General features: G+C 41.8%; 3 protein-coding genes across 6 annotated transcripts; all 3 read right to left on the minus strand.

Annotated features, from left to right (window-relative positions):
• Positions 1 to 15: 15 nt before the first annotated feature.
• Positions 16 to 6,500, minus strand: phc1 (polyhomeotic homolog 1). 2 transcript variants are annotated; one of them, XM_071908065.2, is made up of 14 exons: positions 6,424 to 6,500; positions 5,802 to 5,923; positions 5,539 to 5,649; positions 5,375 to 5,440; positions 5,120 to 5,263; positions 4,804 to 4,995; positions 3,797 to 4,606; positions 3,532 to 3,667; positions 3,224 to 3,402; positions 3,050 to 3,113; positions 2,198 to 2,285; positions 1,498 to 1,669; positions 1,155 to 1,395; positions 16 to 1,040 (listed from the first exon to the last, which is right to left on the minus strand). In XM_071908065.2, the coding sequence occupies exons 1-14, from the start codon at positions 6,446 to 6,448 to the stop codon at positions 889 to 891; spliced, it is 2,502 nt and encodes an 833-aa protein (XP_071764166.2). In that variant the 5' UTR covers positions 6,449 to 6,500; the 3' UTR covers positions 16 to 888. The 2 variants fall into 2 exon arrangements, with proteins under 2 accessions (XP_071764166.2, XP_078143068.1); XM_078286942.1 differs by having other exon boundaries at positions 3,505 to 3,667.
• A 3,556-nt stretch (positions 6,501 to 10,056) lies between these two features.
• On the minus strand, positions 10,057 to 16,941 carry LOC139919367 (NLR family CARD domain-containing protein 3-like). Of its 2 annotated transcripts, XM_071909107.2 has the most exons (11): positions 16,881 to 16,941; positions 16,035 to 16,100; positions 15,621 to 15,749; positions 15,410 to 15,452; positions 15,162 to 15,181; positions 13,261 to 15,055; positions 12,927 to 13,100; positions 12,577 to 12,756; positions 12,274 to 12,447; positions 11,578 to 11,624; positions 10,057 to 11,484 (listed from the first exon to the last, which is right to left on the minus strand). In XM_071909107.2, exons 2-11 carry the CDS (start codon positions 16,045 to 16,047, stop codon positions 10,898 to 10,900), a joined length of 3,162 nt encoding a protein of 1,053 aa, XP_071765208.2. In that variant the 5' UTR covers positions 16,048 to 16,100; positions 16,881 to 16,941; the 3' UTR covers positions 10,057 to 10,897. The 2 variants fall into 2 exon arrangements, with proteins under 2 accessions (XP_071765208.2, XP_071765200.2); XM_071909099.2 differs by having other exon boundaries at positions 10,057 to 11,624.
• Positions 16,942 to 17,506: 565 nt separating this feature from the next.
• Positions 17,507 to 22,102, minus strand: m6pr (mannose-6-phosphate receptor (cation dependent)). 2 transcript variants are annotated; one of them, XM_071909119.2, is made up of 7 exons: positions 21,769 to 22,102; positions 21,046 to 21,218; positions 20,611 to 20,771; positions 20,219 to 20,328; positions 19,915 to 20,048; positions 19,692 to 19,818; positions 17,507 to 19,564 (listed from the first exon to the last, which is right to left on the minus strand). In XM_071909119.2, exons 1-7 carry the CDS (start codon positions 21,772 to 21,774, stop codon positions 19,442 to 19,444), a joined length of 834 nt encoding a protein of 277 aa, XP_071765220.1. In that variant the 5' UTR covers positions 21,775 to 22,102; the 3' UTR covers positions 17,507 to 19,441. The 2 variants fall into 2 exon arrangements, with proteins under 2 accessions (XP_071765220.1, XP_078143056.1); XM_078286930.1 differs by lacking the exon at positions 21,046 to 21,218.
• Positions 22,103 to 22,701: the final 599 nt, after the last annotated feature.

The following is a 22,701-nucleotide window of genomic DNA, read 5'->3' on the forward strand; positions in this document are numbered from 1 at the left end:
ACTTTAGGACATAGGTCCAGTAACAGGCATTGTTTATTGGTAGTACTGCATACAGGTAGACAGAGCACTTCCACTCAGCCCTTGAAAGAGCAAACCATGAGGAATACCTATTTTCAGGTAGTTAAGTCGATTAAAGCTACTAAAACTCACTACATCATATCCATGAAAAAATAACTTTGATTGTAGTACAAAAAGAAAAAGATACAAAACTAAATTTCATAACTGGTAAAATGAAAAAACTAAAACATCAGGCTTTCCGAGTGTCCTTTCCTCTATGTGATTGGAGCCTGGACTGACTGTCTTCTATGGTAAAAATTTTGCTATTTAAAAAAAAAAAAAGACTTGAAATGAAATGGACTGTTGTTGGTAGTAACACTCCAAATCATACCACTAAAGTTAAAGCACCGTTTGAAATACAGCAAAAAGGCAACATGTCTTTTTTTACCCCATAGATGAACTGTCCTAGCTAGCCGAACTAGCACCGATTCCCGCAGGTTGTCAGATTTGCAGTTTCACACGAGAGTATACATACATAATGTCTCTACTAACAGTGACAGACAAACTGACAAACACTATTTCTCTCTACTGACATGGATACTTCAAACAAACTGTTAGACCTCCATACTCACCACTCACACTTAACAGTACACATAACATGTTTTTGCACATTCAATGTCCAGAAAGTCGAAGCAAATTGTCCATCCCCATTTCTCCAGAAGATCGATGGTGCACCATTGTATTATAAACTCCACTGTCACTGTCCCCATTGGTCTCAATCTTAGCTTCTTATTGATAGAGGAGCAGGTCCTACGTATTGATTCCAATGAGAAGTCAACGACGAGGACAAGATCCTTGTGTCTTTCCTCTAGCTCTGAGGCGTCGACAGCCTCACTCTCGCAGGTTGTTGATGGAGGCACAGATCTTGAGAGCGGGACCCAGCTTGATATTCATGGTGGATATGAGGTGATCCTCTCGCAGTAGCAGCAGAGCCTGCCCATCTATTTCCTGGGAGAGGAACTGGGCAGCCAGCTCCTCACAGCCTGGACACAGCAGAAATACATGGAGATATAATTAGCCCAGAGGAAAATGGGAGATACGACTGCGCTTACAACTCAAAAATGAGCTCAACTGATATCTCATAAATGACCACCAACCTTGAAGTGAAGAGATAAACCTGCAGACTTCTTCCACACTCCAGTGAGCAGGAGTCGCTGGGAGAAAGTTGGCCCCATCCAACGGGAGGCTACCAGGGGCTGAGCTGTCAGACTGAGGAGCGCTGTGGGTAGGTCTTGGGCAGGAGAGGGAAGAGCTTGGGGAAAGTGAAGGAGAATCGTCCTCTTCTTCCTCTTCTCCGTCGCTGGATGCGTCCTCAGAGCGACTAGATTCGGAGCGACACTATCGGCAAAGAGAGGAGATTCAGAACACAATAGATAACGATAAAGCCTCAGAATAAGCTGCATCTGTTGACAGTTAATATATTTGAATTAGAGATCTCACCTTCACAGGTAGATGCCTGCCTGATAATTTAGTACAGGCGATCTCAGAACTGCTCCTGCGAGGAGGGCCCCTGCGCCTAGCAATGCCCTCAGTGGGTGCTGAAGGTGGTGGCAGCCCTGCGCCAGCTCTCCCTCTGCTTGTTCTGAAGTGTTGACTGCAGCTTACATTATACCTGTAGGTCCAGGAGCACAGTCAATACTACGGTGGATATTTCAATACATACAGTTAAAGCCCAAGAACTCAAGAAAACATACACAATAAAGCAACAGAATATATAATTGCATTCAAGTTTAAGTACGCCATTCTCATAAAGCCACAGCTAACCTGGTTTGGTTCTCCTAAGTGTACTTTAGGATATTGTGTAGAGCAGGAGTTGGCAACCGTGCGCCATGGAGTGCCAACAGTATGCAGGTTTTCATTCCAACCAAACACTACACAAGGTGATTTTACTGATTAGTTCACCTCTATCTGGTTGAAGGTGTGCTAATGAGTGAAATCACCCGGCATAGTCTTTACTTGGAATGAAAACTTGCATACTCTTGGCACTCAATAGCACATGGTTGCCTATCCCTGGTGTAGAGCAAGGATTTTTTGGCAACCGGAGGGATAACAGTTCCAGATCTGTCCTCAGCTCTGGTTACATTTCCAGGGGGAGGGGGGGTGAAGGGGGACTGTAGGGGAACTACTAAGGGAACTGTACCTCTTAGCACAAGTTTTGGAACAGAACCTCTTGGATCCTCTGAACTGGCTGGCTGGAGCGAGGCTCTCGCAGTACTCACACTTCATCACTGGAGGAAATAGGAAACATAAACCACATTATACATTTCAATACATAGTGACCATATGTACAGATTTAAACAACATGGATTTGTTTACATTCAGAATTTCACTCGTACAGAATATGTTGTTAGTCCCCAATGACTATCTTGAATAAATGTATTACATTCAAAGATGTTCAGAAAAATCTTAATTTTGAATGTTTACAAGACTACGTCAGTGCAGTGCCTTGGAGAGGAAGCTCCCGCCCCTTTGTTTGATTGACGGCCTAAGTTGCAGGCATTCCAGGTAACCATACCAGCTACTTCACTCATCGGCACATCATTTACTAGAATTTCCAGCTCAATAAAGGATTGTAACACAAGTAACATAGCTAATATTTCATTTTTCTCAACCATTCAAAAGCTTCTGCAGTATTAAACCTTTTGTGTCTCCTTTTATCCATGAGTTTTCTCCACTCAACAGTACAATCAGGTTTTTGTTTCATTGCTCTCCCAAAGTCAGTTGTGTCTCTTTCTTCTACCAACATAGTTACTGAGCAAAGAGGCCCTAAAGCCCTCCCTCTCCACACAATATTGTGTACTACGTCACCTCCATGTTCCTGGCATACTACGGCATAATACATCCCTGTGCGTGTGCTTGAAAACCACATAAGTGTTTCTGTTGTTGTTCGGGGACCCACTTTGTCCACTAGCACCAATAGTGGCCGAAAACTCTGTTGGTCATCTTTAAGGTATTATATCTGAAGATTTAAAAATGAAATACCACCACTTACTTGCAGGTCCATTCTCTGTGCGACCAACCATGGCAAAATCTCTGTCTTTGAGGAGTCCAGCAACCTGTCAGTCAAAAGCAAACCTGAAGATTAGACAAGCTTTCACATCTCAAATTAAGGCTTTGACTGAATGTGAACTGCATGATAATATCATACCAGGATGTTACTACTTACAGGGAAAGGTTCAGCTCCCTCCTGGATGACAAATCCCTCTATGAGGTGGGTGAGGACTTGAGGCTTGACCACTGCCTGGGGGACAGGGGCTCTGTCTTTGTCCCCATGGCCCACTCTTGACAATGGTAGAGGCAGGGACAGCGTGGGGGGCGATGAAAAGGCTGCTGCTGCAGAAGGAGCTGGTGGACAGTGAGTGAAAAGGGGAATAGAATAAGCTTTCAACCACATTCCCAAACTCGTGGCTAGAATTTGCTAGTATTGCCACTAATGGTTTTACGCACATGATTTGGAGACGACAACTGACATACCAGAGTCCTTTGATGGGGCGGGGGATAAGGGAGGAGCAGAATCTCTCATTGGTGCACAGTCTGAAGATTCTGCTACCATCTCATTGGTTGCATCAGAGTCAGACTTCCTCTTCAGGGAGCCAACCATAGGCTTTGTCTAATAGCATGAGAAAAGGGAAGCAGAACAGGTTACAGCTCCTTCTACGCTCATGCTAATTCTTATACCTAACCAAAGCAGTGTCTGCTCTCACCAACCAAACCCTTCCGTTTCAATGGTTGACCTTACCATGGTGATAGCACTGTTGTTGGAGGCTGTGTTGACATTCCCACCAGTTGTATTTTCCTGGGCCGTGCTGCCCCGTGTCTGGGCCAAGGCAAGAGCCTGTGCATTTCCTGCAACACCCTGTCTGGCTCCCACCAGTTGGACAGGGATGTGGGGAGGGTGGTGCCCCCCAGGGGTGGCCTGGCTGTTGTTAGGTGGGGCTGGGAGAATGGGTGGTGGGTGTCTAGGGGGCAGCTGGACAGGTAAGCGGTGTCCCTGAGCTGTCTTGGGCTGGATAGGCACAGGGCCTTTGTCTGCAGTAGTGTTGGCCTGTTGTAGGGGCTGCACCACTAGGGTCTGGGTGTTGACATTGGCTTTGGGGGCCACTGAACCAATGGGGTAGCCCTGGGTGGAGGTAGGAACATTTGAGGTGGGCACCAGGATGTGTGTCACAGTGGCAGCAGGGGTAACTGTGGTTACTGCTCTGGCCTGGCAGAGTCCAGAGGGGGAAAGGAGGAGCTGGGAGAGAGGCAATGCTGGAGAGGAGGAGGAGGAAGGAGCTACAGAGACAGCAGGAGTAACAGTCATGGTAGCCTGGTTTCCAGTCTTTACAGTCATACTGTTGGTGGTGGACTGCTGGGTGTAGTTGGATATCTGTTTGGCCATTTGTTGTTGCTGTTGTGGCTGTACTTGCTGCTGCTGAGCTGTCTGGGGGAAAGGCTGTTGCTGCTGTTGACCTAGAGGGAAGCTGGCAGCATCTTTCCTCTCTGGAAACTCAGACTTGACAGCAACTGCTCTAGGAGTGGAGGCACAGTGTAGGGCCAGGTTCTGTACCTGGAAGATAAAGAGGAGAAAGTTAGGGTGAAAAGCATATGAGAAAAGTAGCAGGGGAAGTGAATAATGGAGTCATATGGAGAATAGTCTTCCCACAAAAAACAGGTCTCTGAGAACAATCAACATCTTTAAATGACAGTCTGACTACAAGGAAATGGCTCAGACTCCATATTACAGGTAAGTATTGGTCCTCAAACCTGATCACTGTCTGACTGAGCAGTGGCAGTGCTAGGAGTTACTTCTTGCTGTTGCTGCTGCTGTGGCTGTTGTTGCTGCTGCTGCTGCTGCTGGGTCTGTTGCTGAGCAACTGTCGCTACGGTAGCTGTTGCTGTACCACCAGGCATGAAGATGAGCTGAGAGGCGAGGGGAGCCCTGAGAGAGCGGTTGACCTATATGGGTCAGAGTAGGAAAGATGGGCAGTCTTGGTAAAAAGCAAATATTTCAGTGAATGATTCCTCACGTGTTGTGTTATTAATTTAAAATGCCAACAGTACACGACAACTGTTAACTCACCCTAAGATACATCTGTCCCTGTCCTGCCGAGTTCCCACCCAGCAATACTGACTGGTTGAGAGCTGTTGTCGCTGCAGACGTGGCTGGACCAAGGGGACGGGGATTGGTCATAGTTCCTCCTCCAGACGTGGTGCTTAGGTTGACCTGAGAGAAACAGAAAATCTTACATTTTGATCAAGGCTGCTAAATGTATTCACAATCCAACACAGAGTAATTGGACAACCATTTCAGACAATAATTAACATAAAACCTTACAGTGGTGGTGGCCTGGGTCACGCTGTTATTGGGAGAGTTGGACTGGCGACTAGCTGCAAGTGTGGCCTGGTGTAAAAAGAGAAATGAGAGGGGTGGGCTGGGCTGCTTCTACTTTGCAATATTTTTTGTACCAACTGATCACTGCATTTTCCTGTTGTGGTTACCTGTTGCACAGCGGCCAGGTTGTGGAGTTGGGCACTATTGATCTGCTGCTGCAGCATGAGCTGCTGGAAGTATTGAGCTGCATTAGGCTGCCTTTGCAGTGCCTGGAGGGCCTAAACAAACACACATACAGAGACACAAATTGGCAAAGCAGTAATGCAAAAGCTTTTGATGTATACTGCTCTCAAATATTAATTCAAATTTGAGACATAAGCCTATGCTGTAGGTCATGCACGCACCAACGCAGACACACACATACACTGACCTGGACAGCCTGTCTCTCATATAGAGACATGTGGGCTATCTGGGGTGGGCGGGAGTTACCACTTGTCTGAGCATTTCCATTCGTGGAGCCTGTGTTTTGGTCTTCACCTGCATCCATGGTTGCTGCTCAAAATACAGGAGACACTCAATAAAAGGTGTGATTGAAAGTTTGTTCTCTACTGCATGCTATCCAAACTGCAAAGTACTATATGTATAAACCTACAGCTTCATATGAATGTATATTGGACATGCAATTCACCATACTTCCTATGATTGGCTCCAAACATTACAAATATCAATTAGAAATAGAATTTCCTTCGAAACACAAAATATTGCTATCGCTAGTATTAGCATCAACTCAGCAGCGTTCACATGTCTCACAGGTCTACTTGGACCAGTGTGAGCTTGGCAGATGTAATCACTGTCACAGCTGGACTCGTTAATCGTGGCAAGCAAGTAGGCTGTGGTATTTCCATTCGTAGACTAGCTGTCAACATGATAGATGAATGCGAGGGAAAGGGCAACATGGAGGGAGGGACAAAACATAAGTGAGCAAGAAGCTAGCCAGCTATGGCTAACTACACTGAGGAAAATGGCTAACACTGAACAAAAATGTAACTTACTCAACATTAAACATCTTCTCAACATTTGTAACTACAGTTGTAAAAATAGACGACTGAATAATATTCAGTACAGCAAAATCCAGTGAGAGTGGTAGAAGAGCTATAGTGTGATGCTAACACTAACGTTTGCTAGCAGATATAGCGTTAACTTAACGTAAGCTATTTAGCTAACTAGCATAGCTAGCTAGCTACTTAAGGTAACAGTAGCAGCTAGCTAACAGCTAACTGTCTACCTTTGCTAAAAGTTAGCGTTTGCTGGCTACCTGACGTGCTTATATGTTTACCTCTCCTTGAGATGTTTGCCCCTTTTGTCAATGTAAACCAATGTTGTTGCGCTCCTCAATCTCAGCTGAAACTACAACAACGGCAAACCCTTTGGGTTGTTTTTTTTTTTTGGCTCCTGTGAAACCCCGCCCCTTACAATTCCCTTTCCGGTGACAATAGCTTCACCATACTTGACGAATAAAGTTCAGTGGAAAACGTTAAGAACCTATGCTTTTCTTTTTTACCTGAGCCATAGTTACATGCCTACACTAAGCTAGAGCCAATGGAGACAATAATAATGGTAAAGTTAGTAGACCCAAGCTCCAGGGTTTTCTGTATAGGCCTACTCATGAAACATAACTGAATGAAAAAGTAATTTTTCATTCAGTTATGTTTCATGATTTTTCATAACTGAACGAAAAAGTAATTTTTCGTTCAGTTATTTGGTCATTTTTACACACATTTTTTACGCACTGAGATGGTATGCTCTAGTATTTGTGTGTGTGTATGTGTGTGTGTGTGTGTGTGAGAGAGAGAGAGACAGACAGACATACAGATAGCCTACCTGGAGACAGAAAGTCACACAGAGAAAATGAAACATAAGACAATGTGTCACATAATTCCAGGAAATAGACTAACAGGTATCAACAAGGTAACATTAGGCGTTGCCTGCATAGTTATAGACCAGTCAGTATGTTCTCCATAACAACGCCAACAGAGGACAGCAGAAGTCTTTGAGGTGTTTGCGATGATACAGCTCAAGTGAGCACAACTTGTGGATACTAACAGAGACAGATTTGAAAGGACGCTGAAAAATTTCTGAAGCCAGGGTCCACCAAATGTATTGCTTGTCTCTACACTGACCGAAGCCCAGATGTGAGTAGCCTATAGCTCAGGTTCTTCAATCTTTAACATTTTTCCATTAGTAGATAAACATGAAATTAACATGAAACTCTGTCAAACTCAGATTCTGATTCTGAAGAGAGAAGTGAAAGAAGGAAATGGCGAAATAAAGTGATCTTTGTTTTTTGTGACTTGTGAACTTGTGACTGCTTGAGTGAGTCACTTCAACAACAGACTAAAATCATCAGCCCTCCGACAACTTTGACTTCATTCTTGCAATTCATGGACACATCCGACAACCAGGAAGCACACCAATTTTAGCTCAATCAAGCTTTTCAGGCATTTGAATGGAATGATAACTTCTGTGGTTGGGCAAGAGTGATGGGAAACAGAGGAACGAAGGAGCAAGAGAGGGAGGGGCGGAGAAGTTTTGGTGTTAAAGGGAAGCTCAATGACAGTGGAAAACGTATAAAGGGAAAAGGAATACATGACAGGCTGACAAGAGTCCACACATTTCCTGGTCAGGGAGATAATAGAGAAGGGAAACAAGAGAATGAAAAAAATGAATCTAGGTTGAGGGGGGGCAAAGCACAGAGGGACAATGGAGGAGAAGGAGGTAGAATAGCAGTACATGGAGATGGAGGGGCTGACGTTATAAGCAGAAGTGTGGCGGGTATTACTGTCAAAGGAGAGAAAAACATAACTTGTGAAACAGTGAATCTCCTAGGCCAGGGAGATGGAGGAGCAAAGGTTAAACAAAAGACAAAGGAAACAGGTAGTAGGAGTTTAGATGTCAGAGGTAGGAGAGTTAGGAAGAGAGGAGCTGTAGTAGAAGAGGAAAGCGCTGTGGGTGGGAAAGTGATTACTGCTCTGACCCAGGACGATTACCTCCAACTGCTGAAATGTTTGAACATCAAACTCCCTGAAGGGGTTGTTACTCAGGAAGTGATCGCACTGGCGAATACCAAGAGCTGCATCCAGGATGCCGAGGCAATCCTCCAAGAGCTGGAGAACTTCCACATATGCTTCAAAACCATTCCTCGTCTGCCCTGCCGTGAGGTGAAACGCTTTTTGAACTTGAAGAGGAATGGCCAGATCCTCCAAATCACTAAACTCCTCTTCTTTGAAAAAGAGGATAAGGAAGAACAACGTGAAGAGCAATGGAGGAAGAACAAGACCAAGACAAGTCAGGGTTTCAGACTGCGGGACAAGTATATGGATGATACTACAGCCGTCTCTACACCAGCGTTGTATTCCACTGCAGTGACCAGGAGCAGGAGTAAAGTGGAGGTTGGAGACGATTCTCCCATAGTGACTGGAGGAACTAGAGTCAATCTGTCTGCCATTGAGGGAATAGACTATTGTGATGAGTCAGAACTCTGGAAGAATGGAGGATTACCTGGTCCTGGGACGTTTGGGAAGTTTTTTGAGAATAACCGGGATGAGTTGGAGATGCTCAAGTTTTTCCACGAGTTGAGAGCGGCGAAGAAGACTGTAGCCTACAGCAAGGGAAACAAGGTAGAATATGGTTTCCTAAACGGGAGGCTGGACTTCTTGGCTAGGTTCATGCAACGGTCAGGTAAAATTGAGAGACTTGTAATCGAATGCAAAGGCACAACAGGGGACATGGTGGGAAAACTATTTACCAAAAAGCAGAAGAGTGCAAAAATAGACCAAAAACATGAATTCAGTTTTCAGGTCCAGGCCTACATGTACATTCTGAACAGGGAGGCAGAGGTGAAGAAGTTCCCTCAGATGAGGAGAGCAGTGCTGGTGGTGAGACACTACCACCAGGGAGGAAACCCGCCCAGGGACTTCGGCTGGAGCTACGTCCAGACTGACCCCTCAGTCCAGGAACAGATCGAGCAGCTGAGGCTCCTCTGCCAGGGGGAAGTGCTGGCCCGATACCTCGCTCTGCTCAACCTCATCTTTCAAAAGGAAGCAGTGTCTTTATAACGTGTCTTTATTAGGTTGCATGGCACTTACATGCATTTCTAATACAAGTGTATAAGTGAAAGAATGGATGAGTATATATTTTTTTCACATGTTGTGCCACACATGTAGCCCATCCCACTTATTATAAAATAGATTAATGAAAAGATGTGGTTTGAACTTTCAGCAGGGTAGAGGGCAGTATGTACAGTATGTATATAATTTTTTTTCCATGCTAAATAACTTGGGGGGGGGGGGGGGTAATGAATATAAAATAAGTGTCTAAAGATATGAATGTATTGAATGTGGAATATGATTACTGCTTATGGAATATTGTAAATCAACTTTGAAATATAACAATGACACAATAAATTATAATAAAAAAAGAGTATGTATATCAAAATGACAGGGCAATGCATCTAAACATGCCAGTGTGTGACCTTGTGATAGAATTATAGAAATTGGTGTTTTGGGATTATTTCTATTTTGGCGAGTAATCTGTCTGGTCAATTTCAGGAATTAAGGATTAAGCACAAAAGGACACAAGACTTCAATTGTAACCAAAATATTCTTTATAACATTTGGAAGACTTTGTTGGTGATTATATTACATTTTCATAAAAAAGAGAATATTTGCATAGAAACTGTCTCTGATACTGGAACAACATTTTACAAAAGATAAAAGACAATTGTAACAGTAAATGTACAGTATATTGTAAAGCATATCAAATATGTAAGGCATACAATATACTGACTTCTAGACCATAAATCAAAACAGTAGAAATTTGTTTAAATGGCCACACTAGCTGGCTGTTCAACATTTTTTTTTGCAACAAAATCAAATAGACAACCTATCAATCAACAATGGATGTGTAACCCTGGTTTACCTGAAGAAGATCTATCTTGTTGTCTTAAATGTTGTGTTTTTTGTCACAATAATCAGTGAAAAGGCCGCTACAGTGTGCAGGTTTCAACAATTTTCTACTGATTCACGCTGTCCAGCACCTAGACTCGATGTACAAAACACATCTCTGGTCTTCACAATAAATCAAAGTCACTCGTACTTAAAATCTACACATACAGTATATGAACTTACAATAGATAGGTCATAAATAGGTGACCAGAACAGCAGGTATGTAACACTTGTATGACATATTTGGCAACAGTATTTGACTGTAATTGATACACAGTATTTTACAGATTGCATACACAGTTGGAGATTTGAGTGGAGGTATTCAAGCATGGTGTCAAAAAGTAAATAAAAACATACATTGCTTATTCAATATTATATAAACATATAAAAAATCTTTGTAGAACAGAGTGTCTTTAAAAATGTCAGTAGGCCTGTACTGCAAGAGGGCGTGTGTATCAAACTAGTGGGGGACACACAACCAAGAAAAGCACTGCTCATACCGAAGGAGCAATTTGTCAGAAATTTAGTCCGTCCTGGACACTGGATTCCTGGCTGTATCACTGTCCACTAGCTCTATCATTGATTTACCCCAAACCCGAAATGCTGGGTATAAGGGCTCAGTGAATTTTGCGTGGAACGTGTACAAGTGGATCAGTGTTCCTGAGGTTATCCAGTAGTAGGACAGAGTTCCCTCCTCCCAGTCCAGGAACACTCCTACTCTGCCATGGTAGAAGCTGCGTTTGACAAACACATCAATTCTCACATCATTGTGCCAGGCAGTAATACCACTTGTAACATAGGAGAAGGCGGAGAAGCTCACACACCATGATTTATCATTATGTCCAAGCTTACATTCATTACCTTTCCCTTTCCTGCTAATCCCTTTATATGCAACTCCCACAATAGCCTGCCCACGACTAAGATCGACCTCCCAGTAGCAGCGCCCTGTTAGGCCTTCTTTACACAGCACTTGCGAATGTGAGTCGAATTGTTCAGGATTTTCTGAGTATGGCCATTCTGGTTCTCCAAACCAAAACGGAAATATCACTCCATTCGACAAACTAAGTGTCTCATATGCAGTATCTGGGTCCAGAGTGAGTTGGCAGGCATCTGTCAGAGAGAGAGGGGGGAGACACAGTTTTAATGACCGTTGAGGTAAATCCAATAACATTTCTTTGATAAATATGTTAAGAGTCATCTCACATTTTTTCAGTCCACTTTTTAACCAGCACTCTGCTCCATGCTCCACGCTGTTGGACAGACAAAGAGTTTTAAATGATTGCTTGTTAATGCCCCACAGTATGCTAATTCATCATTTTCTCTCAGGTAATGACTGAATGAGTGAATTGAATTGGTTATTTGCAATCTAATAAATACTCAAAAGTCCTCACCAGGGTGAACATATGTGCACAAAAAGTACACATACTGTACTGTATATTGTATTTTGTATATACCTACAGTACTATATTAAAGAAAGTACATCCCATTCTATACTTCATTCAGCCTATATGTAAGATAGAGACAAAGAAAGATAGAGACATTTGAATCACACACACACACCCTGCACAATGACTTGGACCTGGAACCTAGCCCCTCAGAGCCCCCCCCCCTTCCGTCACCGGCACTAATGACTCAACTTCTGACCATTCATTATGTATATATATATTCAAATACGCATTTATTATTTGCATTTATTTGCATTTTTGCACTGTCTCTATAGTTGTTATAATATGTACATTACCTCTATTTTTTTTATCTTATTACCTCTTCTCTTTTATTATCTTATTGTACTTATTGTACTTATTTTCCTTGGTGCTGTTCTGCCAGTTGCTGCTGTGGCAGCTGAATTTCCCCAAGGGATTAATAAAGTGCCATCTTATCTTATCTTATCTTACTTACTTTAGACTTTCAAGTCTACACAATGGATCTTGCAGTCGGCTTGAGAGCTGACTCACTCCAGTGTCTCCCAGGTGATTGTAGCTCAGGTCAAGCTCCCTCATATGAGTTGGGTTTGATTTGAGAGCAGATGCCAGAGAAACACTACCTTCCATTGCAATTCCACAGAAGGAGAGCCTGTGTGAAATGAATGAAAGAATGAGAAATTGGACATATTCCATTTGGATGCTATGGTAGAATTTATACAAGTGCACATCATCAAAACATTTCTTTGTAAGTAAAAATGTTAAAAGAAATCATACAGACTTTAGTGTTTCCAGTTTACAGAGGGGGTTTCCCACTCCAGCTGAGAGCAGCTTCACTCCTGCATCTTGCAAATCATTGTCACTTAGGTCCAGCTCTCTTAGGTGTGAGGAGTGAAAACTTTGTGTCAGCACAGAGGCCAATGCTTCACAGCATGCCGCTGTAAGGTAGCACTGATTCATCCTAACAAAGAAATAAAGTTACATTGAAATTGTCAGTTTTTGTAATGCTTGTGAGCGCTACATTTACAGTGGTTTCATACAAACTTAAGTGTGGTTATAGTGCTGTCATAGTATGCTCATTTCTTTGACACATTTCAATCATCTAATACGTATGCATGTGTGTATGTTCACCTTAAAGTCTGCAATTTACAGTGTGGGCTCATCAGTCCGGTCTTGAGAAGCTGAATAGCATCATCAGTCAAGTCATTGTAGCTAAGGTCTAGCTCTCTCAAGTGGGTATGTTCGGCATGGAGAGCTGCAGCAACACTTTCACAACTCTGACCAGTCAGTCTACAGTGATCAAGTCTGCAAAAACAAGAAAAAACAAAACGCATTATGATTTACTAATGTTTCTAGATTCAGGGTTGCATTCTCAAAAGTATGGGTTCGCATTCAGTTAAATATACACTAGAAATACAGTTATTAAAACCGATCAGAATTGTGCAATGATAATGTTGACACTCACAGTGCTTTCCTGCAGCACCTCACAATTGGAAGAAGTCTCCTGCGCCCTTCCCACGATGTCTTATATTCTTTCAGGTTAAACTCATCCAATACCTTCTCTGACACTAAAAGCATGTATGCTATGGCTGAGCAATGGGCTGGTGAAAGATGTTTCTCCTCCTTATTCTCCAACGTCATGTACTCCTGGATGTCATCGAGAACTGAATAGTCATTCATTTCAGTCAAACACAGGAGAAGATTAATGCATCTCTCAGGGGAAATGTCAAACATTTGCATCTGCTTCAGGTACAGTTTCGATTCCTCGATGCTCTCTGGGCTGACTTGGACTTGCTTCAGTACGCCTCGCAGGAGCATCTGGACAGATTCCAATGAAAGACCATGAATGAACCGCAAAAACATATCTAGATGTCCGTCGTTACTCTCTAATGCTTTATCCACAGCAGCCTTCAGAAACTCATGCATCTGCGGATATCTTGCTGTATCATCACTTGACTTTACACAATGGAAATATTCATCAATGCTACCAGCTGTGTATCCATGGAACACATACAAGGCAGCAAGAAACTCTTGAACACTGAGATGAATAAACAGGTACACCGTCCTTTGATAAAACACAGCCTCTTTTCTTACAATCTCAGTGAACACTCCGGTGTGTATTGCAGCTTCATTAACATCAATGCCAACTTTACTCAGGTCCTCCTCTGAAAACATGAATTTTTTTTCAACAAGATTTTCAAATGCAAGCTTTCCTAATTTCAGGAGAATGTCTTTGTCTGACTGCAAGAGTTTCTGTGGATCAGTCTCATTTCTGCCATTGTACTTCTCATTTTTCAGACTGGTCTGGATCAGCAAGAAGTGTGTGTACATCTCGGTAAGAGTTTTAGGTATTGGTCCGCTTTCACCTTTGCACAGCATTTGCCCAAGGACCATGGCGTAAATCCAACAAAAGATTGGTATCTGGCACATTGTGTATAAGCTTCGAGATGGCTTGATATATGACATAATCCTGCAGACTGTGCTGTCATCACTGAACTTTTTCCTGAAGTACTGCTCTTTCTGTGCATCTTTGAAGCCTTGAACCTCTGTTGTTTGGCTGATGTACTTGGAGGGAATCTGATTTGTAGCTGCTGGTCGAGATGTTATCCAGAGACGAGCAGAGGGAAGCAGATTCCCCTTGATGAGATTCGTGAGCAAAATGTCAACTGATGTTGGTTTTGTTACATCAGACAATCTCTTGTTTTGATGGAAATCCAGTGGAAGTCGACATTCATCAAGTCCATCGAGGATGAAGAGAGTTTTGCAAGCAGACAAGACTTTGGCATCCTCAAGGTCTGTAAGTTCAGTGTGGAATTCTTTCAAGAGTTCAAATAGACTAAATTGGTCACTGAGAGTCAAATTCAGCTCACGCAGGGGAAGCAGAAAAATGAAATCTATATCCTGATTTGCTTTCCCTTCTGCCCAATCCAGAATGAACTTCTGCACTAACACAGTTTTTCCAATTCCAGCAATTCCCTTGGTCAGCACAGTTTTTATTGTCTTCCGTGTACCTTCTAAAGGTTTAAAGATGTTGTTGTGGTCAACAGCTGCATCATCTGCACTGCTTGTTGTGAATGCAGAATTAATTTGCCACATTTCATGCTCTGCACTCGACTGGCTTTTCTCCCCAGTGATGCTCACTTCTGTGTAAACCTCATTTAAAAAGGCTTCATTCCCTGTAGTGCCTTCCAAAATGTGCTCAACTTTTTCTTGCAGATTGGCTTTATGCATTCCTTTAACTCGCTCCAGGATTGCATCCACTGAAAAAGAGTGAAAAGAATCAAACACAGGAATACAGTTGTCTCAGAGGATTAGTGCTTAAGTGTATGACTTTTATTTGTTTATAATTAACAAAGCACTACTTACCCTGTGGGCCACTATGGTCACTGAAAGAAAGGGAATAAAAATATAATCTACTATATTTTACAATGAACTACAGTTTATATAAAACAAAAACACATTTAAATAATGGTTGGACTGCTGAAACACAGCTTACGAAATACAAAACATGCAGAGAGGACTGTTTTTCCCCCTAAAAGCCTCTCAAATGGTTATTGATTGATTGATTGATTGAAGGGACACAATTCCCTTTCACCTTACAAAGAGAAACTTACCCTTGGTGTGCTGCACTTCTCCCTGACATCTGCAAGGTGTCATCTATTAGCACAACAAAAGAGGGACATCAGGTTTTTCAACATTCTTTACATGAGAAGTCTTGGGTAGCATGCATTTAAGCCTTTGCTTCACAACCAGGCTCCTCGATATTTAGTGTTATGCACATGTGATATTCTGCTTGTGTATTCAGGAAATGGATGAAGCACTCACTTCCACCATGAGACTGCATGGCGACGTTAATGCTAACAGATCCTCCTATATTGCAGTTGCTGAGCTGTGGTATGACATTACAGGAGCCACTTTCAGCAGTGATCACAGAGTCTGCCATCTGAACGCCACCTGCGGCCCAAAACACAGATAAATGAATTAAGAGACCAGGCTTGATGGGACCTTCTTTTTCACCTTTGATATATTACTGATTTGAAGTGAGACACAAATTACTTCTCAAGTCACTTAAATGTTTTAAAATAAGACTTAAAAGCCTGAACAATCTGTGATGTTAAACAATAGAAAAATGTATTTTTACACCAGATGTAACAACAACAATATAATGACAACATTCATAATAATAATAATAATAATAATAATAATAATAATAATGTAATTAGGTATTTATTTACCAACCTAATTGATCCATTATCTTGGTGAAACTTTTATAATGCTTTGAAGAAAAGAGTTAACAGCATTGATCTGAGAAAAAAAAACACATGTTATATTTTAGGGACATTTTTAATTAATAGTTTATTTCCAGTGGGTAATAGTGCATCTGATAAAGGTGAGGATTGTAATAAAGATGCAGAATGCATAACATAATGAAGCAAATTCACTATTGAGAGGAAAAGATTTAGTGAGAGGGTAGGCAATATTAAAAGGGAGTGTCACCTTATAGGGCTATTGGAGAAATGTGACAAGCAGTGGGACAAGAAGTTTTCTTCAGGAGACAAGTTAACACAGAATATGAGATGGCAATATAATAGATATGTATAACGATGATACTACACGCTCCGGCACTAGGTGGCGGTATGCACCTATATTCCCTGGTTTACGATTCTCCATTAAACACGAAGAAGTAGGAGGGGCAAGCGGGAGTGAGCGTTGTATTGGTATTTTATTAGACGCGCCTGAGATCCGTAAATATCATTTTCTGCGAGGTAGGCTACTTATATTAGGACAACATTACCATGGCAGAATTCCCACTGGAGTTTGACGGCCATTCACTCCCATATTAAAAGAGAAAGCGGTTGATTAAGTGAGTTATAAACACAATCCGGTTCTGTGGCTTTGAGCTAGACGTGCCACAGGGAAGTTGAGCTAAACCCTGCCTGGTAGAAACGAGATTTATGCATTATAGATGCGGGTGTAATCCAATAATGGTATCAATGAGACCAAGACACGTTTACACGTTTAGAAGCCGATACATTTAGTCTATTGTTAAAATCGAAATTATGAAAAGATATAAATAGTTGTTACCTGTATCTTTGAGAAATCTGCTCTCAGCTCCCTCCTACACGCAGCCTCCGGCTTTTACGGTAGGCTGCTCTTGTTTGCTTGGAACATTTCCCCCCCGCCCCCCCTATGCTCCGCCTCTGTAACAGTCCAGATAAGAAGTCACCACTCACAACCACTACCACACTTCCACTTTCCCAGTGATTTCATAATACTTTTTCTGGAAGTTACAATGTCTTGAAATAAGGCGCGCGGGTCACACCACTTCCATATCAAGATAATGTCACCGAGGAAATTCTTTAAAGTTCATTTGCAGCGTGGGATCAAGTGCAGACAGTTATCTCACCCCACTGCAGATGCTTCCACTTGTTTAAAGAAAAAATAACATTTTGAGACTCAATACCACACTAAATGACTTGACAAGATGGATATGATATTGCAGTGTAGTGGTTGTCAAAGTGGAATCCGGGGTTCCTTAGAGTTTAGTGTGTGTCCCCAGCAAAATCAAGAGTATCTTTTTAAAAAAGAAGAGAAAGGGCAGAGAGAGAAAAGGAAGTGAGGAGAGTTGGCCTACGTTCTCTTTCTCTCTCTCACACTCTCACACACACACACTCACACTGTTCAGCACTCCAAAAATGCATTAACTACAATTTCAAATTTTCTTTTTTTAATGCAAAAGCCAGAAAAGAAAAAACAAAAAGAAGTTGTTGACTTGAAAAAGTCCTTAAGCCAAACAGGCTATCAAATCAAATATACCCATTCAATCCAAAGGTGGCTCCATTCATTGCTTCTATGGTAGCTATAACCATTATTATCCACCAGATCTGGATCCAAGAGGTGCATCGTGTGACATTGGTTGACCTAAGCATATAAATGTCAACATTTAAAAAAGAAATATATATATACACCACAAAGAAGCAAAGGATACAAACAAACCAAAAGTAAAAGTAATTGTCCACATTAACAGTGTGTAATATAGTAATTTTCACCACTAACATTTCACCATCTCAAGTTCAAAAAGCCTGCTTTAGTCCTAATAAAGCAGCATTAATAATTTTAGAATTATCCACAACATATTAGAAAACTCATAGGTTTCCTCAGTGCCATAACATTTTCACGACCAAGGTAGTGATCAACCAAGGAGGTGTATAGAAATGTACAGGCCTCCTACACCACTCTACATTCCTGAAGAAGCAATGTATCGGGCGAGAAGTAGTCTGCATTTGGTCAAAGTCTGCACCTGCACCCTACTCTACATCCTACTCTAAGCAGCACAAGGTTGATGTGTGTGCCTAGCAGTGCATCTGTTGTTTGGGTCGGTATTATCATGTGGGTTTACCCATTATCATTTTCATTATTAAATTGTTTGTTACCTATCAGTGATTTGCTATGTTTGTGCATTTATTTTATGAAAATACAAGTGCATACAGTAGGCCTACATATATGCGTGTGCACTGTTCATCAACACCTGAAATCATTCATAAATTATGAACATCAGACTTCATATATATATTTCCTCTCAATGGCCATCACTATGCAGTAACATCAGAAGCAGCAGAAATTAGTGATTTAAAGGGATACAATGAGATTTTGCATTTTAGTTGGTTGTTTTTCTTCAGACACTTGCCACAGTGGGGGAAAATGTTTCAAAATCTATACTTCAGTTGTGTTGTTGACCTAATTAAAATGAAGGGGTAACATTAGCCACAACCATGCAGCTAGTTCAAGTAGGTTTCAATAAGGAAGGCTAACAATACTAATAATTTTAGGGAAACATTAGAACAAATGTAGAAACATTTTCCCCATAATGTGAGAGAAAGAGAAAGAAAAAGAAAGAAAAACAGCCAACTAAATATACAAATGTCAAGCTATACCTTCAGCAGTGATTTCTATTTGTGTAATAAGGCTGTAAGTAAAGTCACATCATTATTTTACCTACAATTAAATGTATTAACTGGAACACACATTCACAGTTACTTAATTATCACACTTTCATAACAAGCCATACCCTGATTAAAGCCATATTACACAAGCAAAGGTGCTCACATATCATGTAGCCCAGAACTGTCAGTGCACAACCAGCAGGACCCAAGGAAGAACGGCTTTCACCTTGGTGAAGTTTGAATAAACTTAACAATTGTAACAATGTTAACAATCATCAGCTAAGCAGAAAATGAGGAGCACTAAGTCACTGATTTTACATCATGTGGAAACCCAACTTCTCATCTTCTCCCTTTTGTGCCAGATTTTGACAGAAGAAAAGTCACTCTTTGTTGTCACTTTGTAACCTCTGATGAATCATCCATTTGTTTGAAATCAAATAGCTGAATGAAGTGCTTGGGGTAAGAGAGGTCACAGGTCTTTTAGCCCTCCGTGTAACTTGCCCTCTTCTGTGACAAACAGGTCAAATTGAAGTTGCCCTTAGGCACAAGTCTAGGATACATATAGTGTCAACATGTCCTGACCTAAACCAGTGGGGGAAAACTGACCACAGACCTGTGTCTAGCAGCAACTTCATCTAACCTCTGAAATGGTAAACGGCATCACACAGTGGAAATTTCTCTCCCACGTCTGACATATCCAGGTCACATAGGTAGTAAGTGGTCATCTCTCTCTTCTGGCTCATCCTCCAAGGGCTCTGTGGCCACACCCCTGTAAGTCGGTGCTTCCTCTCGACTGCGTGACCGGCACACAAAGTCACACCCATCCTGTGACAAACAGATGGAGGGGAAGAAGGATATTGTGAAAAAAATAATAATAATCACATCACATGGGCTTGATCATTTACTGAAACCATCAATCAAACCACTGTTGCTCTAATTGAACCAGCCTTACCGCTGTCAGATTGCCAACCTCCACCCAGAAAGCATAGTTTGGGAACTGCTCCATCCCTTTGGCTCCAACAACCAATCGCTGGTAGAGGAATCCTCCGATGAGGTACACAGCCAGGAGACAAACGCCACTGAAATAAGAGAGGGGTCATCATCACCCATCACTTATAATGATTTATGCTACAACATTAGGAGTTTTTGTGTCATTACAGACTGTTTTTACTCACATTATGAGTATTATGGAGCCAGTGCTGAGCTGCTGGGGAGGAAGAGCTGGACACACTGCACTGGAGTCCAGCTCAAACAGGTAGAAACACTCCTGATCTCTCTCCCTGTCCTCCAGAATCACCTCCAGCTGGCTCTGAGGGGATAGAAAGAGATGGGGAGAGACAAAGACAAGCACTAGGTAACACAAACTAAGAAAAGCAGGAGGGTGCAAGTTTATACCTCACAGCAGGGAAGCATCAGTCACCATTTCTTTTCCAAAATTTGGTGATCTAACAACCACCCAATCTCTGTAAACTCTTTTACCATGTCCGTCTTCCTGTTGCAGTAGATCATCACAATGGCTTTCCTTGTTTCCTTGGAGCAATGTGCATCATAGCTGTCTCCGTTTCTGTACATCAGCATCACCCAGTCACCTGTAGGGGCAGGAAAGTGTCAGAAGAGACACAGAGGTACAGATCTAAAGAAAGCTAGACCTATGTTCAGAATTAATTTAAGAATGAACAGTAAACAATTCTCAAGCTATGGGCTTCTTAGGGACATATATTATTTGAAAACATAGCTTAACTATGCAACCCATTATCCCAAAGTTCAGCTGGTTAGAATTCCCCCACCTTCTTATGTCCTTTAGAGGACATCAGATCAGAACTATATCAGGATACTGTAGTCTATAATTGTTTCAGTTTGCAGATACTTACTTCCACCGATGGCCTGTGTTGAATTATACCTGCCAACTATTGTTGGCTTCTGTGACTTGTCCAACTGAATGACCCCAGCTCCTTGGATGCCCCCTGCATCCCCACATAACTTGAACACGTATGTGTAGCTCTCATCTCCATTCTTTGTCTGTACAGTGAAGCTGTCAACATGAGAACAAATCCCAACAAAGAAACAATAATATTTAAGTCACACAGACATGAGATTGGTGTAAAAGACAAATACTGAATGACAAAAGGCAATCAAGCAAAATACTGCTGTCAGAAATAGTTTACATATTCCATAAGTGCTTCTTCTTCTGCATTATCAAGAGTTTCAAGAGTGATTTCTATGAATCCTTTTATTGTCAGGTATGCAATCTGCTTACTGCAACTTTTATGACATTACATAGGCCAGTACACTGAGTCACTTCTTACTTATTATTGGTAAGTGGCTCTAGCCGACTGAGGACTTTCCGCTCTGACACGGACTCAGAGAACAGTTTACAGTTCTTGGTGTTGTTGCTGACGAGTGCCCCACTCCCACACAGGACCAGCTCAACAGCCAGGGTCCACAGCAGGAAGGCCACTCCCGTGGGTCTGTTTAACACCTGGCACAAATGTATGGGAAAATAATGAACAGACACAATAAATTATTAATGCCACTAAAAGAGCAAATCCACTAACTCTGATAAATTCAAGTCGATCTATTATATATAGCCTATTAACACCTTGAACTAATCACCCATCAATTTACCCACAATTAATTAAAAATTGAAAGGTCAAATTGTATATCTCGTGTTGACTACAGGCAGCAGGCGCATGCAATAACTTCCTGAACTACAAGTCCATAACTAGGAAGTACAATACAAAGACGTCATAACTTTAAACAGAAAAAAAAGTGATGTTTGCAAAACATGAAAGCAGGAAATAAAGTTGTGAAACGACACATTTTGAGCCATCACTGAATATATGTGCATACAAGAAGCGCCAAATGAATGATTACTGACATGAATTCCTCTCCGCATGAGGCAATATCACGGTTGAGCTAAGTTCCCTGTGCAAACGCATTATCTGCAAAAGCAGACAGTATCAGCCTACCACACTCTGTGAAAGCTTGAATAATGTTAAACCCTTGGCTGAGTTGCTTTGTGGACCTACCTTCATGAGTTCTTCCAGCGGGAACGAGAAAAAACAGCTTTTTAGTTAGTTACAATGTAACATGCAAATTCGAAGTTGTTTCAAAATGTAGCCAACTGATGATGTTGCGAACCCGCCGAACGCTAGCTTCCCCTCTGTCTTTACGGACTGTACTGATGGTAGCACACGCGACAATGTGCCCCCTATTTGGCCATGCAAATAAAACAGTACAATTGCATGTGGCTGTGAGTTTCAAATGAATGTTGTTTGCTACAAGTTACGCTGCCCTGTGTAAGAACCCCGCTTTTCATCAAGACGTTAGCAAGCTACATTAGGTAGTTACGGAGTGCGGAAGTGAAACTAAACACACACGCGCATGTGACTGTCGAAATGAAGCGCAGCCAATGAGCGGAACTTGAAGCCCTTCACACCCTCGTCAGCTGACTGGAGATTTCCAGTTGAATCTTGGCTGAAGACTTGGCGAGAGCAAACACGAGACAGTAGCGAGACACGTCAAATGTCTTCATTTTTCTCATTGCCTCTCGAAGTAGCTGACATTTGGACAGAAAACATAGAGGACGCATGACAGAAAATCATGGGCCTGTGATAAAATGACAAAAATCTATGCGGTTTACACAGCAGGATTTAGCAGTCGTTCCCAAAGTCAAAATGAATTATGATTTAATTTCACTATGATTTAATTCACTCAAGGTTAGGATATGATATAAAAGTGACTATTCTGATTGTAAGGCTTCACCATTCCCATTGGTATCCCCTCACTTACAGAATAGACAGAAATTAAATTCTGTATTAAATCTTATCAAACAACAAAAATCCTGGTGGGTCCCTGACAAAATCGTGTGTTGTTGGCCTAATTCATATGTTTTGTGGATTCATTACATGAATTGGCTTGGAAACATCTGGTCTATAGGACATTGTATACTGTGCTAAAAT

Source organism: Centroberyx gerrardi, chromosome 12, assembly GCF_048128805.1.
Source record: "Centroberyx gerrardi isolate f3 chromosome 12, fCenGer3.hap1.cur.20231027, whole genome shotgun sequence".
NCBI lineage: Eukaryota > Metazoa > Chordata > Actinopteri > Beryciformes > Berycidae > Centroberyx > Centroberyx gerrardi.

Bases quoted from the DNA above. Each gene is read 5' to 3' on its own strand.
- phc1 (XM_078286942.1), bottom strand. From the start codon at position 6,448: ATGTTGAGAAGATGTTTAATGTTGA. The intron at 3,403-3,504 runs GTGCGTAAAACC...ACTGTCCACCAG, and splicing joins AGTTGTCGTCTCCAAATCAT to CTCCTTCTGCAGCAGCAGCC. The intron at 1,041-1,154 runs GTTGGTGGTCAT...TGCTGTGTCCAG, and splicing joins GTTTATCTCTTCACTTCAAG to GCTGTGAGGAGCTGGCTGCC.
- LOC139919367 (XM_071909099.2), bottom strand. The intron at 12,448-12,576 runs GTCTGTATGATT...CATTTCACACAG, and splicing joins TGTAAACTGGAAACACTAAA to GCTCTCCTTCTGTGGAATTG. The intron at 11,625-12,273 runs GTAAGTAAGATA...TCTGTCCAACAG, and splicing joins TGTAGACTTGAAAGTCTAAA to CGTGGAGCATGGAGCAGAGT.
- m6pr (XM_071909119.2), bottom strand. The intron at 20,329-20,610 runs GTAAGTATCTGC...CTGCCCCTACAG, and splicing joins AACACAGGCCATCGGTGGAA to GTGACTGGGTGATGCTGATG. The intron at 20,049-20,218 runs GTAAAAGAGTTT...CTATCCCCTCAG, and splicing joins GCAACAGGAAGACGGACATG to AGCCAGCTGGAGGTGATTCT.